Source organism: Hipposideros armiger, unplaced genomic scaffold (genome assembly GCF_001890085.2).
Source record: "Hipposideros armiger isolate ML-2016 unplaced genomic scaffold, ASM189008v1 scaffold_127, whole genome shotgun sequence".
NCBI lineage: Eukaryota > Metazoa > Chordata > Mammalia > Chiroptera > Hipposideridae > Hipposideros > Hipposideros armiger.
This window is the reverse complement of record NW_017731477.1, coordinates 2793787-2812955: the sequence shown is the minus strand read 5'-3', so window position 1 is coordinate 2812955 and position 19169 is coordinate 2793787. Positions and strand designations below refer to the sequence as shown.

Genomic DNA, 19169 nt, shown 5'->3' with positions numbered 1-19169 from the left:
GGAAACAGTCCACCAGCATGTTCTGTATTCATTAACTTTCTGAAGATATTTGTCTTTGCAGAATCCCCGAGGCAGCTGAGCATGATGCATGGAATAAAGAATGCTGCCCTCTTCAAGCCCAATGAGCGAAGAAAAAGTAGTTCTTGGTAGAGACAGGGATATTGCGTATGGCAGCTTCAGCTGACTCCGCTGGCAAAAATGCCTCCATCAAGATTCAAGGAAAGGAATTTCTATCTGGTTTTCGATTCTTAGAATTTGGCTCATTCCTTCTTGAGTGTGAGTCACCTCTGGAAGGCAGCCAACGAGGCCCAACTTATTAGTCATAGAAATAATTTTTAAAAAGTCAACCCCTCTACAATAACCAACGTTCTATGTCCAGACTCATCCTCTTCTGTCAATCAACTTAGAACATATTTACCTATAATGAGTCATTATCAACACACATGCCAGCCTCCTTTTGGGTTCAGTGAGACAAAAGTCAAAAGCCAGGAGGGTACATAGGCCAAAACACTTGATTTTTCTGGGATTCTTATTCAGATAGATAGGTCATTTTATAAGCCCATGGATGTCATTTGCAACATTTATAACAACAATCTCAATAGTATATATGTGGAGATTTTTTTCACTTACAATGGAATTTGGTCTTTTTTCTTGCCTGTCATAACTGGATATCATGAAATGTTATCTATAAAAGTGAACTGCCACACTGCACAAGACTTTTTTTCTTCTTTACCACCCGCAATTTCTGAGGTATTCCAAGAAGGAAGTTAGCCAGGCGCTTTTAGCGTACCTAAGGTTGCATCCAAAGGCATGTTCTATCCCTTCTTCAGAGAAATGGCTGCTATCTCTATATAGTCAAGGTCATAGTGAGGGCTTCATAGTCTATGTTCACCATGCAAAGATATTATTGACTATATTCCCTAAACTGTACATTACATCCATGTGACTTTTAACTTTATAAATGGCGGTTTGTACCTCTTATTCCCTTTTACCTTTTCACCCATCCCACCACCCCACCCCTCTGGTAACCATCAGTTTGTTCTGTGTGTGTGTGTGTGTGTGTGTGTGTGTATCTATCTATCTTTCTATCTATATATATATATATATAGATAGAAAGATAGATAGATAGATAGATAGATCTATACATGTATGCATATATATACATGTATATATATGCATATATATGTATGTCTATTTCTGTTTTGTTTGTTCATTTGTTTGATTTTTTTAGATTCCACATATAAGTGAAATTATATGGTATTTGTCTTTCTCTGACTTATTTCACTTAGTATAACATCCTGTAGGTTCATCCATGTTGTCACAAATAGCAATATTTCATTCTTTTATATGGCTCAGTCATATATACAATCTTTTTTTTTTTTAAGATTTTTATTGGGGAATTGGGGGAAGGGGAACAGACAAGTTGCTGTCTTTTTGTTCTTCAGTCTAGTTGTGGAGGATGTTGCTTCACTGACCCAAGTTGGCACCATCATTGAGCTCTTCCCGGGCGAGGCAGATCAGTCGCCTGCTTCTGGACGGCCGCTCACGGCGGCCGCTGGCCGCTCACGCTGGCTGCTGGCTACACACGGTAGCCCATGGCAACCCACTGCAGCAGGGGCTGCATCCTATGCCGTTGCCAGGGACTCATGGCAGCCCAGCTCCAGGTTGAGCTGTTGTTCAGCATCTTAGCTGTAGAGGGCAGTGTCACTGGCCCTCATATGTGGGATCTGAACCGGGGCCCTCTGGCATCCCAAGCCAGCTCTTAACCAACGCGCCACTCAGCCGGCCCTATATATACAATCTTTAACCATTCAACCATTCATCTATTGATGAATGCCTAGGTTGGTTGCTTCCATATCTTGGCTTTTAAAAATAATGTTGCAATGAACATAGGGGTGCATATATCTCTTCAAATTAAAGTTTTGGGGTTTTTTCCATTTGGAAAAATACCCAAAAGTGGAATTGTTGGGTCATATGGCAGTTCTACTTTAAAAAAAATTTTTTTAAAGATTTTATTGGGAAATTGGGAGAGGTGAACAGTGTTGGGGAATTGGGAAAGGGCACCAGCCAAGTTGTTGTTCATCGATCTTCATTGTGGAGGGCGCCAGTCACCATCTGGCTGCCTGTCAACAGCTTGTGGCTTCTAAGCTCAAGGTGCTGTGTTCAATCTTAGTTGCGGGTGGGCGTAGCCCACCATTGAACAGGCAATTTTGTTGTTACATCAGCTGAGCCATCCTGCCACCTGTTGGCAGCTCAGCGACAGCTCAGCTCGGGTACAATGTCACTGGCCCTTGTGGGAATCGAACCGGCGGCCCTTTTGCTCAGAGCTTGTGCTCTTAAACCAACTCTTAACCAACTGACCCACTCAGCTGGCCCTACTTTTCATTTTTTAAGAACGTCCATACTGTTTTCCATAGTGGCTGCACCAATTGGCAATCCCGCCAGAGGTGCATGAAGGTTCCCTTTTTTCCACATCCTCACCAACACTTATTATTTTTTGACTGTTTGATAATAGTCATTCTGACGGTGTGAGGTGATAGCTCATTGTCATTTTGATTTGTATTTCCTGATAATTAGTGATGTTGAGCATCTTTTCATGTGTCTGTTGGCCATCTGTATGTCTTTTTTTGGAGAGGCAAGAATATACAATGGAGAAAAGATAGTCTCTTAAATAAATGGTGTTGGGAAAACTGGGCAGATACATGCAAAAAAATTGAAACTGGACCATGTTCTTACATCACATACAAAAATTAACTCAAAATAGATTAAAGACTTTAATGTAAGTAAAACCTTAAACCATTAAACTCCTAGAAGAAAACTTAGGCAGTATACCCTTTGACACTGGTCTTAGCGATATTTTTTTGATATGTCTTTCTGGACAATGGCAACAAAAGCAAACAAACAAATGGACTACATCAAACTAGAAAGCTTTTGCACAGTGAAGGAAACCATCAACAAAACAAAAAATGTCCTGCTGAATGGGAGAAGATATTTGCAAATGATGTATTAGATAAGGGATTCATAAACAGACTATATGTATAGAGAACTCATACAACTCAGCATCAACAAAATAAATAAACAAGCTAATTAAAACATGGGCAGAGGATTTGAATATTAGAATTATTTCTGTTTCAATGTTCAGGGTGATTTAGATAGGAATTTAAAGTCAGAGGAATCAGGGCAACAAGAATGACTGTAATAGTAAAAAAACCTTAGAGCTGAGTTTGGGCAGTATGACCACTGGTGGAGAGGACAAGCAGGAGAGAGCTATGGGGACCAGAGTCTGGCTGGATGCTTTCACACAGCTCTTCTCAGTTTACCTCCATCCCCAACCTGACAAACAGAAGGTGTGGACAAAGATCCTTTTTGTCCTCCGTATCCCCAATAGTCTCTTTTTAAATGGCTATAATGATCTCAGCAAAAGAATTTACTTAACCATATTGGTAACATCTTAAATGATGCAATTTTATCTTGTCAGTGAAATAGCTGTAATTAAATCAAATTATCTCTTCCCATTCATAGCTTAATTTGTACAGCATATTTTATAGATTCTTTTAGATAGGAATTGGTCTTATTTCAAAATTAATTCATGTTTATAGGATAACATTTAGAAAATTCTAGTTAAGGGCAAGCCCACTTTTGTGTACTTCCCCTCGGAGTCTCCAGTGTCCAGCTTGGTACAGGCACAGAGGACGTGGAGGGCTCCAGGCAGAGGACCACCCATGACTTCAATACCAATACCTTTACTTTCTGAAACCTATTTTTTCAGTCTCATACACAAACAAGCAGACATACACAAACGAGTGTGTGTAAGAATGTGTGTTTGTGTAGTTTGTTTTACAAAACACAAAGTCAGATGGCTATTATAGCGTATCAGCGAGAAATACCATATGAGGGTGAGACTAAAATATTGGGACCATTGTTCTTAGTGTCCTAATATTTGATCTTTCAACAGCTGCTCTGAGAGAGAATAAATGACTTCTGCAAAACACTTACTTAAATCTCCCCTTCTTTATAGAGGTACCCTGCTTTCTTGCCCTTACTTATGTGTATAAATTAGAAACACCCCTTTATGTCATAAACAAGATTAAAGGTAGTTGTAATTACATTTTACCATGTGCCCTGAATTTTTCCACCTGGGAAAAGTAAGAAAAAAATTAAGGGCTGGCCGAGTGGCTCAGTTGGTTAAGAGCTCTCTCAAGAGTGTGAACTCTGAGCAACAGGGTTGCTGGTTCAATTCCCGGCCCAAGCTGAGCTGCTGCTGAGCTGCCAACAGGTAGTAAGATGGCTCAGCAAAAAAAAAAAAAAAAAAGGAAAAGAAAATGCCTTTTTCTCTTACTATATTGCTCACTAAATGGTCTTTACATTTTCTTGTAGGCTACAGATGAGATCTCTCTATCTCAAGTCTCCCAACCACTACATGAGAAAAATACCACTGGGGTTCAGGAATATTCAGGCAATTGAAGGTTTCCACTTTCAAGGATGATAGTTCATCAGTTTAAGTGTCCAGGGAAATAATGAGTACATTGTACTACATTTATACTATGGGATACACCAGTTAAAAAGAAAGAACATGCTCCAGCTACATGTAGCAATGTGGATAAATCTGAAATGTAGAATTTTAAGAGAAAAGGGAAGTTGTAGAATTAGAGATGCAGTATAATACCATGTATAAACGTAGTACAATGTAAAGTTTAAAAACAAAAATGTGAAGTAGCCTTTCATGGATACATACATAGGTAGTAAAAATATTTTTTAAATGTGTGAGAATAATACAAACAAGTTTTAGGAGATTCATTACCATAGGTAGAAAAGAAAATGACATCATGAAGGGTACAAAAAGATTTGAATTTAACCTGTAATATTTTGTTCCTTAAGCTGAGTAAAGGGTACATAGGTGTCAATATACTCAAAACCATTTTTGGTGCCTGAAATATTTCATAATTTTAAAAAAAAACACAGAAGATGTAATAGACTTAAAACTTAAAGATTTGGCATGTTGATGGAGAGTATTCCATGACTTGTGAGTAAATGTATTATGAAGGCAATTTTTAGGTTATTTTTTTGAAAAACCTGAGACTTATGTAACAGATGGATGGTGTCACTTATATGGTTAAGGAGTGACATGGAACCAAGTTCTCAGGAGTAGTAACTCAGTGGAAACAGAGTGGACTTGTCTTTGTTTTAAGAATAAGGATTTTTTCTTCCTGCAAAATTTCCAGGACATATCCCGATAAAGCTTTACTTCACGGCGGCATCACTTTGAGCACTCTCCCTGCAATTGTGTCCCTGGAAGCCCCTCAACCCTACTTCACTTCAAGCTCATAGACGGGTATTTCTTGCCACTTTACCTTTGACACTGCCATCTGACATACTCAGGCTGAATGGAAGTGCTACTCAGTCCATTCCCAACTGTATTATTGTCACTCTTTGTGCCAACTGTCAGAACTCCCTGGCATCCCTGTGAGATTAAGCGTTCCCCGTGTCTGGAAGTAGTAAAAAAAGAGGTAGATGGTTGGAGATGCTATAGAAGGGATTTTAGTAGTCTCTGCTATGTTGGAGCAGATGACCTCTGAGTATTTACTTCTCTATTCATCCATTCAAGAAATCCTTGTTGTTCACTTTGGGCAAAGCACCTTGCTTGATTAGTTTCTATAGTTCTAAGCTTTGTCTTTGCAAATGTGTTTCTGTTTTCACAAAAATGGAAATTGAGACACAAAAGGAGAAGAAACTTGTTTTAAATAAACAGTAAGCAGGCAGGCAGACTGGCTGTGGTTTGCAGACCCATTACTTCTAGTCTAATTGCCAAGAGCATAAGTGTTGCAGGAACATTTTGGAGATAATGGTTAAATTCACAGACTCATAGATGTCTCACCATGGAAGAGACTCTAAAGGTCATCTAATTCAAATACTTCATTTTACAGATGAGGAAACAAAAGCCAAGGGAGGTTCAGTGGCTAACTGATTATGGAACCTATTCTCAGATATAGTATTTCCTTCCCAACTTTGAAGGTTACATTCCTGAAAATCCCCTTGGGGAAGAGAAATTACATTTGAGAAACTTATGACCTCAAGAGGAAAACAGAGTTTGGGGAGTTAAGATAGCGAGTGACCTGGATAAAGTTATCCTTACTGTTTTATATTTACTAACATACAATGATACAGATGACATTGATATTCACTTTATTTTATTCTCAACATTTGTAATCATAAGTCCCTTCAAACTGATTTTTTATTTACTTTTTAGAATTCCTTATTACCAACTCTGCAGGTTCTCCCTTGGCACACTGTTTGAAAGCTTCTTGTTAATTATTATTATAATTATTTTTAACAAATAACAGTTACAATGAATAGTTTTCTGTTTCAGGTTCCTGTGGTCTTCACCTTTTTGTACCTCTGATATGATCTTTCTTACTGATAATTCTCTTTTACCTCGATTCTGTGCCTATGCCATTTCTTCCTGATTCTTCTCCCACCTCTCTAGCTGTTACTTTAACTGTAGCTGCTCACCAGGATTATGCCCTAAACTTTACCTCCTCTCATTAGTTAGTCTCTCGCTATAATTATCACTATTTGATAACTAGGTCCTGTCAAATAAAACTGGATATCTTTCTAATCTGTGTTTCCCCATCTATTCCTACTGCTATTGCTTTAATTCAGGATATCATCATCTCTCCCCTGGTTTACTACAGTAATCTCCTCATTGATTCGTCACTAGTTTTACATCCCTCAAATGCATTTTCTGCACTGTTCTCAGTGACATTTTTCTTACGAGTGTCTACAGCTTTTAGTGGCTCCATATTACCTAATGAACACTGTCCAAAGTCGTAAGCATTTCATCAAGGCCCTCCATCTTAGCTTTTGCATCCTTTGCTCCAGCTATATTAATCTATTGAATCAATTTAATGTTGTCTAGTGCACCAGGTTGTTTACCACCCTTGTTGGGTGACTTTGTCAACAGACCGTTCTTCATCAGGAATGCCCTTCACTCTGGCCCCTATACTCAATCCCACCTCTCCTCCCATGTGCCACCACTGACTTGTGAATATCTACTCTTCTTTGAAGACTCTACTGAACCACACCTCCTCCGTCAAGGCACCAACCCTTACTCTCTTTCTGTTCACCTCATACTGCACTGAAAAGAAAAGGAGATTTCTACCACAAAATCTGAAAGCCTCCATCCATGATCCCTTCCCTCTTTACAACTGGGTGTGCCCTCTCTTAATCAAAGGCCTGTCTCTCAATTTGTGCTTGGGATCTCATTCCTCTCACCTTCTCAGGAAATTTGATGCTACTGTCATGCCTACGCGACTGAATTAGTCCCATCAGTGTATAAACAATCTAGTATTACCATCCTAAACATGAAATTAAAAAGCTTTGTATTAATTACATCTCCCTCCAGTTAGTATCCCATTCTTTGTATTTCACAATAAAACTCCATGAAATAGTTGTGTATACTCAGTGCCTTCACTTTTTCTTTTTTTTTCTTCTCTTTTCTTCTCTTTCTTTCTTTCTTTTTTTTTAACATTTTATTGGGGAATCGAGGGAGGGGAACAATGTTGGGGAATTGGGAAAGTGGACCAGCCAAGTTGCTGTTCTTTAATCTTTGTTTGTGGAGGGCGCCAGTCACCATCTAGCTGCCCGTTGGCAGCTTGTGGCCTCTAAGCTCAAGGTGCTGTGTTCAATCTTAGTAGCAGGTGGGCATAGCCACCATCCCACTGGGGAGTCGAACCCAGCAGCCTTGTTGTTAAGAGCACATGCTCTATCCACTGAGCCATCCAGGCGGCAGCTCAGCTCAAGGTGCTGAGTTTAGTCTTAGTTGCGGGTGGGCATAGCCCACCTTCCAACAGGCAATCTTGTTGTTACACCAGCTGAGCCATTCTGCCACCTGTTGGCAACTCAGTGATGGCGCAGCATCACTGGCCATGTGGGAATCGAACCGGCGGCCCTGTTGCTCAGAGTTTGCGCTCTTAAGCCAACTCTTAACCAACTGAACCACTCGGCTGGCCTGTTCACTTTTTCACTTGATGTTCACTTTGCAATTTACTTGAAACTGGCATTCATCCTCACAACCCAATTGGTCTAATGGCTCCCATATTGCAAAAGCTACATGTTCATCTCATTAGAACTTTCAGTAATATCCAGCAATTGATCATTCTTCTCTCAAATTTTGTCTGTTCTTGACTTACATGGTTGTATATTTCCCTGGTCCCCCCCTTCCACCCCCTTTCTCCCCACCCTGTTTCTCTAGCTGTTCCTTCTAAATTTCCTTTGCATCTCCTCTGGGTATCATACCGCCATATAGTGAATTTCAATACTCTGACCTGAGCCCCAACCCTTATGTTTTTATAAGTAACCCTATCTGTCTTCAACAGTTAAAATACCGTTTTCAGGCCAACCTTTGTAGGAACATTTGTACCTCTAGTCTTAATCTTTCCTCTGATGTCCTGACTCATACACCTATGTATGTAACTCCCTCTCATGGATGCTCAATGGTCATTTCACATATATCACATCTAAGACCCAGATTTGATTTCCCTCTGTAAACATCCCTCATTTTTTCCTTTTTTTGGCACTGTCATCTACCCAGTTGCCCAGGCTTGAAGCTTGAGAGTCACTCATAATTCCTCCCTGTCTCTCTTACTGTAAGTCTAATAGATCACTAAGTCCAATTATCTCCATCTCCTAAATGTATTTCAAGGTGATCTACTTCTCTACATCTTCACTGCCACACTCTAATACAAGTTATGATTTTAAATTTGATACTACTGCAATACTTCCAAATTTATTTCCATGCACACAAAACAGCCACTCCCATCCCTAATTGATTCTGTACACAACCACAGAAATAGTCTTTCTTGAAACATAAATTGCAGCACGACACTCCCTGAGATAAAACTTCTCTTTGCACACCATCTTAAATCCAGGTACATCAATGTGCCTATGAGCCCTGCTAGCCAACCTCCTGGCCAGCTCCCAAATCTCATCTTATACAGTATCTCCTCACCCTCTACACTCTAGATTCATTGACTCCTGAAATTTTCTCAAATTGGTTTCTTCTCACCTAAATCCATCAATGGTATTCTCTCTGTTTACAACTCCACTCTCTCTGATGTTCTCATAAAGGACTCATGTATCCATTAGGTGTTGGCTTAATATCATCTTTTCAGAAAATTTTCGCTGGTGGCTTTATCAATCTCCCCTTCATTCTATAGCTGAGTCTTGTTTTCATAATTTGTAAATATATATTTGTTTATTTATTTTGTTCCTGTTTTTTTTCTTGCTATTTCTTCTGCTTGACTACATAAAAGGTCCTGCATAACAGACCAAAATATATCTAGTAACTGTCAGATTACTTGTCACCTAGTAGCACTAAATAATTATTTGTTGAATAACTTAAAGATTTTTGCAGCCATATAAGTTTTTTTGATTGAAAATAGATTGCCTGAGGTGACATGTAGGATCAAAGAGTGAGAACAAGATGGCACCACTTCAGGATAAAATTTCACTTCAAAGTCAGCAACTCTTCAAGAAACAGTTAACCAGCATTCCTGGGACTATTATGCCATTATCCACTCTAGTAATTTTGGCACATTAGCATCTCTACTTACTGACCTTTTGCATAAGAATAAAATAGAAAGTGGCTTGGAACCATGAATACCTGAAGTTTGACATTTAAAAATTCATCCTCAGAAGAAATAATATCCTGATTATCTTTGATAGTGCTAAAAGGTTCTTTTTTAACATTATATTTTATTTTGAATATGCCATGACTGTTCTCCAAAGAAACAAAACTAACAGAATACACACACACACACACACACACACACACACACATACACACACTGTCTGACAATTAAGTTCTCGAACTTGTTGCAACAATGTTGCTAACCTTTTTTTGATATCAGAGGGATTATTCATTATGAATTTGTACTAACTGGACAAACAGTTAACCAAGTTTACTATTTGGCAGTGCTGAAAAGGCTGCATGAAAAAGTTAGATGACCTGAACTTTTTACCAACAATTCGTAGCTCTTGCATCACGATAATGCACCAGCTCACATGGCACTGTCTGTGAGGGAGTTTTTAGCCAGTAAATTAATAACTATTGGAACACCCTCCCTACTCACCTGATCTGGCTCCCAGTGAGTTCTTTCTTTAACAGAAAATAAAGGAAATATTGAAAGGAAGACATGTTGATGACATTCAGGGCCTCAAGGGCAATACGACGACAGCTCTGATGGCAATTCCAGAAAAAGATTTCCAAAATTTCTTTGGAGGGTGGACTAGGCACTGGCGTCGGTGCATAGCTTCCCAAGGGGAGTACTTCGAAGGTGACCATAGTGATATTCAGCAATGAGGTATGTAGCACTTTTTCTAGGATGAGTTTGNAGGGGAGTACTTCGAAGGTGACCATAGTGATATTCAGCAATGAGGTATGTAGCACTTTTTCTAGGATGAGTTTGCAAACTTAATTGTCATACCCCTGTGTGTGTGTGTGTGTGTGTGTGTGTGTGTGTGTGTGTGTGTGTGTGTGTGTGTGTGTGTGTGTGTGTATTCTAAGCCTGAAGGCCTGACAACCAGAAGAGCTCTTATGGGGTAAGTTCCAGTCCAAAAGCTGGCAGATTTGAGACAAAGAAGAGCCAATATTTCAGCTTAAGACCAAAAACAGGAAAAGGCTGATGTCCCAACTCAAGAGTCCAGCAGTAGGACTTCCTTATTACTCTCAGTAAGGTCAACCATTTTGTTCTATTCAGGCTTTCATCTGATTGGATGAGGCCCACTCACATTAGGGAGGGCAATCTGCTTTGAACAGTCTATAGACACAAATGTTAATCTCTTCTAAAACACCCTCACAGATACTCCCAGGACTATGTTTGACTAAATACCTGGACACCCTGAAGTCTAGTCAAGTTGATACATAAAATTAGCCATCCCAAATACATAACACATTGAAAATGGATTTATGAGGTTTAAAATTAAAAGTCTACATTGTGTGTTCATCAAGTGAGTACTACAGTTTTTCTCATAGAGGTTGCCTGCATTTCTAGTTAAATTTTCCCTAAACGTTTTACTTCTTTTGCTATTATTAATGGAGTTTTAATTTTTTTAAAAAATGTTTTCACCTGGCAGTTGCATATATAAAAGCCCTAAAAGTAGAAACAGATAAATTTATTTTAATCTACATTAAACAATAATTTTTTTTTTTGGCTTAGAACTAATGGTCAGACACCAATTTAACTTATGTCAAGTTCACTAATTCCCAATTTCCCTAGTACACCACTTGTTCTTCATATATAGGATTCCTTTTCTTAAGTCAGAACTCTTTGGGGATTCACAGGACCTAAATGAGAATATTTGTGGTTTCAGATAATTCATGTAGGCCCTGAATTAATGGACCTCTAATGAAGACATCATTTCTTCCTTCTGACAAGTGTACCTCCATTTTTGACATTGTGCTCTTATGGTTTGTAGCTTAATTTCATCAATAATAAGACAACATCATCAACCTCATGACCAGTTTCTAGTCATCCTACAGGTGTGTCTTTTACTCTGCTAAGTGCTCTGCAAAGCAGTTTGAAAGTTTGTTTTGCATATTAGTATTTTTTTGTGTTCTCTTGGCTTTGTTTTCTTTTCTTAAGAACTATTGTTTTAGAAAATGAATTTCCAACTTTGATGTTTTTATGGGCTTTATTTTTATTATTTATTTTATAGTTTTAAAATGTATATTACATAAAAATTAGGAAGACTATTTAAGGAAAAGAAAGAAAGAAGAAAAGAAAAAATTATCTATAATTCCACTATCCAAGATAATCATTGTTACTACCCTCATTTTAGTGCACAATGAAAAATAGTTGTTTTATTTCCTCCTTTCCACATCCACTGTTACATATAATGGAAGCCTCTCCAAGGATAACCTTATTCATGAGCAATTATTCTAAAATGTTTCATTTCTAAATATAGAATCTAGAATTTGAGAATTTATTAAATGTAAGGATGACATCATATAAACAGATATCCAAACCTTTTATGCCATATTCATGAAAGTGCTCATTTCTGTTTTTTGAAGATGTGGGTTCTTATCTTTTTGTACCATGTTTTGCCTAAATTTTATTTCTCCTTTCTACATGATCCAGCCAGCCATACTGCCTGTGTAAATACAACTCAGGTCTTTTTTTTTTATACTCAGAAATCTATCTTCAACATTTTTGATCAGTGTGCAGTGCATTAAATACTACAGCAGATGGTGCTTTTTGATGATGTGTTTCTACATGAAGCAACATTTTGTCCTGTATGCTGCATTATCAAAAAATCAAACATGTAATTATGCAAATATGTATGCCTTTATAATAATCAAGTTTTATTGTAAATGGTTGATGCACATCAATTTGATCCTGTAGTGCTGTTTTAAGTGCGGTTTAAGTGGCTTTTCAGTGTACCCAGAGGCAACACAAATGCATCTCTGGAATATTAATAAAATCCTGAATCTTTGAGACCCCAACTGGAATCTCATTGCTTGTACTGATTGAAACAAAATGCTAATCCTTTCCTTTAAAAAAAATTCCCTTTGTTATTTAAAACACTGATATTAGTATGATATGAAGGGCCATTTTATTTTAAATTGTATTTTAATGTAGTTGTTAAAATAATGCCTAATCATACTATATTCAGTCTTCACAATGTAAATTTGATGAGACATGAATCCAATCATTTTGCAACAATGAATGCAGTCATGTATTTTAACCAGTCCAGTTTTTCTAATTCCATAAATTCTATTGCCGGTGGCTGTTTACCCGTTTCACTTTTGGATGCATTAGCTGTCCTTTGTGGGGACATGTATTGTGAATATTCATTGCAAAAACAATTGACTCCTTAAAAAAAAAAAAAGAAGGGGAATTATTAAGTTGAATTCCTATGTGCATTTTCAAGCAGGATTATAACATAGACAGTGGAATTTATTATTGAACAGAATCTGGGTTTTATACATTAGATTGTTTCTTTGGTACATAATAGCATCCGACCGTCTTTCCCCAAATACAAACACTCTCACACATTCTGTTGTGGTTAAACTAAACAGATGGACTGTGGGTACTGATAATCTATGATTGTAAATTATTTTTGCTTGTCTCTTCAAGAGAAGAGAAATAAAAGGATGAGAAAAGCAGAATACAAAAGGAAGAGAAATGCAGCTTTAAAAGGGGATAAAAAACCTTGTAATTTCCTTTTTCTATTTCCAGTTCCCCTTCTCTTTATATTTACTTTGCTTATTGGGTTTACTATAATTATGGGTTATGTTTTCAATGGCCACGACTCCCTTGCAAGACGAAATATGCACTTTTTTCTTTTGGTCTCATGCTTATTTCGCTTTGCACTGTCCTTTATCTTATCATAGAGCATTTCTTTCTTCCAAATATATGGATTCATTTGATGTTTTCTTTCTTTTTCACCTATTGTTCATACACTGTCATTAAATCTCTGGCTATTTTTATTTGCCTTGCGCACAACTTTGTAATTCACAGGCCCTAATGCACCATTGTCCATATGCACAGTGTCCGCCTTATTTTGGTCTATTTGGGGTTTTTTTTTGCTGTCCTATCTACTATGTGCATTGCTTTTTCAAAATTATACCATTTTATCTCTTTCAAATTTTTGTATCTCCATTTATCCATTTCTCTGACTCATCAAAATAAAAATATACACATATAGAGACAGATACATAGATATACAAATACATACATGATAAACGGGTTTTTTTGGCAGTAGGGGGAAAGCATGCTGGACTGCAGACTCTTTTATTCCTTAGATGTCTATCTATAACCACATTTTGAAACAAACCTCAAGGATTTATATCTGAATATTTCAGAATTATTTTATTTTATTTTATTTATTTATTTATTTATTTATTTATTTATTTTTCAAAGATTTTTATTGGGGAATTGGGGGAGGGGAACAACGCTGGGGAATCAGGGAAGGGGAACAGACAATTTGCTTTTGTTTTGTTCTTCAGTCTAGTTGTGGAGGACGTCGCTTCAAAGGCCCAAGCTGGCACCATCATTGCACTCTTCCCGGGTGAGGCAGATCAGTCGCCGGCTTTCAGACGGCCGCTCACTGCGGCTGGTGGCCGCTCACGCTGGCTGCTGGCCCATGGCCACACGGTAGCCCATGGCAGCCCACTGCCACAAGGGCTGTAGCCTTCGCCGTTGCCATCGCTGGTGACTCAGGCAGCCCAGCTCCAGGGCAAGCTGCCATTCATCATCTTAGCGGCAGAGGGCAGCGTCACTGGCCCTCAAATGTGGGATCCGAACTGGGGCCCTCTGGCGCCCCAAGCCAGCTCTTAACCAACACACCACTCGGCCGGCCCTAGAATAATTTTAATGCGGTATCACTTTCTGAGAATTTTAAGAGCGTAAAACTTAGTAAGTGATATCTATAATTACCCTCATAGGTATCACTTATCCTTGTCCATTTTGCTCCCTGCAGGCCACATTAGTTCTATTCTTAATGGTTGAAACTATGCTGTTTGGGTAAGTCATTAAAAATGCTATGGGTTTGTTATTTGTTACTATAGTGTGGTTTTCATTGTAAAAATGACACAGTCCAAGGACTATTTTTTTTTTTGAAGCAAACGTATCAAAATTTTATTGTCTTCATGATAGAAATATGAAGCTTAGAACTGGATCACTTGGCCCTTTCTCTTCTTATCTCCTCCCAGTTCAAAATGCTTGCATCTCTTAATGGCCAGCATCCTCTTGGATCTGCAGTTAGGCTCAACACATTCAAGCCTCAGGACAATCTTCTTTGTAGTTTTAGCCTTTTTGCGGAAAATTGGCTTAGTCTGCCCACCATAACCACTCTGCTTCCTGTCATAACGCCGCTTCCCCTGTGCATACAGAGAATCCTTGCCCTTCTTGTACTGTGTCACTTTGTGGGGCTGGTGCTTGCCACACTTCTTACAGAAAGTCCGGCGGGTTTTAGGAACGTTCACCATGTTCGCGAGAGTGCTATCCGCGCGGAAAGAAAGAGGCTGGGCCAGAAACGGAAGTATCTCCAAGGACTATTTAAATTGCACACATATACACACACACATCTACGCTGATATAGCTGTTAAGTAATGTTAGTGGCCATTTGTAAACGTCAAAGCAAGCTCTGGCTAGTTTTCGGATTCCAATCCTTATGGTTTCCTTCTGTATCCATAATCAGAACTCCAGTGATGGCTACTGGAATCAAGAGGAACAGAGCCTGCATTTATACTTGAGCGCTTATTATGTCTGGGATTTTACTAAGTACCATGGTGTGAGTGGGTTGAGGCTGACCTGAGGATCCTACAAAAACTTATGTCTTTAAACTATGTATGAATAAAAAAGTTATTTCATTCGGAATTTATAACGTTATAGGTAACTTCTATATAAACATAAAAAAAATGTCCAATTAGTTCTTCTATTTTTTTCCCAATAGCCACTTCCGTTTTTGCAAGGTGGGATTCATATGTGATCTGCATTGTACATTGATGCTTCAGTCAGTCCTCTTAAGCTTATCACTGAAAATCAATAGTATCTCTGGCCTTTTGATTGCTTTTTACATATGCAAATATAATGCAATACTTTTATTCAGCTTTTGAATTTAACTTTAGATGACATGACATTTCAAACTGTTTAGAGATAGAAACATGACAGTAATATACACAACTGTAGCATTGATTTTAATAGAGTAACAAGAAATGTAGTCACATATTCTGCTTAAGTATCCCCAGCAGAAATTGCTTCTGCATCAGAGCCTATTTCAAATGCAATTCACTAAGGTCTTATGGGTGACAAAGCTTTAATTAGCATCACATTGTTTTCTAATGTGATTTTGCACTTGTAAAAACAGGATTAGGAATCAAAATATACTTTTATAAATGCCAATTTTAATTGCATTACTGATGGTGTGCAGGTCTTCAAGCACCCCACGCAGCTTCTCACATAATACCTCTCTATCTGAAGGATTAAGTGTGAAACATAAAGAAAAGATGGCATATATTGTCTAATAAAAACATCTTCAAATCAAAAGAAGAAACACAGTTATTTATGGTATACAACACTTCATCCAACATCAGCACCTTTTGAGGTCCGTGCCCCCACAGTAGTCAATGCCCATAAAATTGGTAATGCTTAGTAATTGTCTGCCGTGCTGTTCCCTAGCAAGGAAATTAGAGCAGCAGTGCCGAGTGGGTGTGCTTGCTTGAGAACAAATCTCAAGACCCACTTATTTCTTTCTAGGCCCTGCTTTACAAGAGACCTGCATTGTTTATTTCATTTCTTGCCACCTTTATTTTACCTTTTTGTTTGTTATTACGTGTGATCCATTTAAGGAAAGGGCCATTTTCTTTCTCAGAGAAACTTTTGTAGAAGATCATGATGAGTAGGTTTGATACTTGAATTGAGGATTTGCTTGAAAAATCACTCTATTTCATTGTATATCATGTCTCTGTTCTGAGCGCTTAATAGACTTGTACTTACTCACCTGGACCAGACAATTCCTGTAGGTAAGAAACTTTTCCTCACCTTTGAAACAGAGGTGGCTCCAAAGACACAGTGGGGTTAAATAATTTATCAAAGGTTAGCCAATATTTCAGTTGGAGAAATATACCAAAGCATGTATTTCTATTTCCTAGCTTGTAGCTGTTGTAATACTAGACCTGAGAAATATAAAAACTGGGCACCATATGAAGAGTTCTTGTTTAAAAAAAACCAGAAACCAAAGAATAGAAAAACTTGTTTGTTTTGTTTTGGTGATGCAGTAAATAGTACTTCTTGAAAGTGATAGTTTTAATTTTGAAGTGTTGCCTCTGTGCTGCAAATGAAATGATTATTTGGAAAAATGATTCTTATTCTGTAACAACTCTACATAGTCATGGCTATTTCCATTCACTATGTGTATGTCCACTTTACTTAAATCAGTGGGAAGAGAAGACATTTAATATTCTCATATAGATGCAATTATGCTATTTGTTATATGAGTTTGAAGAGAAGTTTCTTTATATTTTTACTGGTTGTTTTTTTTAATGAACTTTTCATTTAAATTATTTTCAAACCAACAAGAAGAATGCAAGAACAGTACAGTGAGTACGATTGTTTTTAAATCTTGATTTTCTAAAAGGAAAAGGTTACTGCCAGATCAATGTAAATTTTTAAGTTTTTTTCATTTCTCTTTAATTCCTTCTTAATTTCTTATTGATCCACTAACTAAAGGATTATTGTTTGATTCACTGAGTGAGCTGGCAAGATTGTCTGGGTGAAATTAAATCAGTTGACCTAGACTTTTTTGCTGGAAATTGGGTTGTGCAATTGTTACAACTCTATGCCCTCAATAAGGCAAAGTGAAAAAGGACAGGCCAGCCAAGAAGCCTCATACATGTCTTCTATTATAATTCATTACCACATCTTTGCTGTCCTCATTAGGCAGAGAATTTTGCAAGAAAAACCAAAGCTATTCCCAGAGCCCAACTTGTGGTTCAACTGTCATGAGCTTTTATTTCTTTTGTTTTATTCTTAGATTATGATATGGAAATAACTAAATAGAAAGATCAGTCATTAAATTACAAAGCCCTTGTCCAACTTTAATGAATACTTTTCAATATCAGTTTTTGGTTTAGTCTCAGCTCTTTTTCTGCCCCTCTCTGTTGTTCCTTCCCCACATCTCTATACTCACTGTTGTTTCTCTGTCTTAATTCTTATTATTTCTATCACTTGTATTTCATTCAACTAATGCAGAAATACATACCTTTTTTCTGCCTGTCTAAATTTCTTGAGACTTTTAAACATCAGCGTAAGTCCTGTGGCCTCTGGAAAACCCACCCTCATGTGGCTACCCTGTATCTCCTGTTCCCTTGTGTAATTCTTTTGTTGCTTACATGTCATCTAGTGCAACTGAACACCTTATAGCCTGCCTGATTATCTAATTGTATCATATATGTCTGTCTTACATTCATTAGATTGGTAATGTCAGTAGGCCTTGCTTTTTTATTTCTCTTTTGTGTCACTTTCCCCTCACTTTGCATAGCGAGAGATCTTATCACACAGGTGTGAGAGAAAGTGAGGTAGTAAGTAAGTTAGAGAGGACTAGGTCCTGAAAAGGAAGGATTCCTAGGAGGACAGGGTGCAGGGGTCAAGGACCCAGCCTGAAAGTATAGCACGAAGAAAGTCAGGATCTAAATAGGGTCACATGGGTGATGTGCCAGCATCCAAAATGGGTAAGTGCCAAGAAGTGTCTGGACCCTCTATGATTATAAGTATGTAAGGATCAGTCTCCAAACTAAGCTCAGGCTATGAGCAGATCTATACAGCTACTAGAAATCAGGTGGGAATATCTGCAGGGCAGAGGCCAGTGAGAAAACAGAAGCCTAACAATTTCAGACAGATACATAAACAGTGCTCAATAAATGCTGGTTCATTAATGAAAGTCCATTCAAAAGAGCACCAATGAAGCTCCTGTGCCCTGGATGCTAGCTCAATCTATGACAAGTAGGAAACATTCAAGTTAAAATCCACTAACATATTTTTCCCTGAAGTCTACCAATCTAAAAATTTGTCTTACCTTCCAAGTTTTCAGACACTAAGGATAAGTGACCAGCCATCTTTAGGGTCAGAAATAAAAATTTCTATGCAGTTTATTTCAACAGGGTACTCCAGATTGTTCTAATTGCCAAATGTCTCTTCTCAATAAACAGCTCTCCACTATCTTCTGTTGAGGACTCTAAGTGTATTCTGGTAGCCACCGACAATTTATAATCACGACAGAGAAGTGCCTTTTAATTACTTTTCTTAACTATGATCCTATAAAGTTGTACTGGCCCCATATGCCTCCCTTTCAAATATTTTTGAGTGGTTTTCCTGATATCTGTAGAGCCATATACTTTAAGTACCTCACACATCCATTGCCTGCACTGGAGAACTTTCAGTCAGTGCTAGACTTGAAGTCCTCTGACTCTGACCTAAAGATATGTTCTGAAACTCTGTTTTACCTCTATTTCTTACTCACAAGAATAATGGTAGAGGTGAGTCCCAAGACCCCCAGCAGATGCCTGAAACCACAGATAGTGCCGAACCCCATATATGCTACGTTTTAAAACTATACTTACATACCTATGATAAAGTTTAATTTATATATTAGGCAGTGTTAAGAGATTA

At 37.9% G+C, this 19169-nt stretch overlaps 1 protein-coding gene across 1 annotated transcript; it reads right to left on the bottom strand.

Moving 5' to 3' along the window:
- Positions 1-14649: 14649 nt before the first annotated feature.
- On the bottom strand, positions 14650-15037 carry LOC109386009 (60S ribosomal protein L36a). The gene has a single exon (XM_019648859.1). The coding sequence runs from the start codon at positions 14987-14989 to the stop codon at positions 14669-14671; it is 321 nt and encodes a 106-aa protein (XP_019504404.1). The 5' UTR covers positions 14990-15037; the 3' UTR covers positions 14650-14668.
- Positions 15038-19169: the final 4132 nt, after the last annotated feature.

What these genes read in the sequence shown, in the direction of transcription:
- LOC109386009 (XM_019648859.1), bottom strand. Translation starts at nt 14,989, where the DNA reads ATGGTGAACGTTCCTAAAACCCGCCGGACTTTCTGTAAGAAGTGTGGC.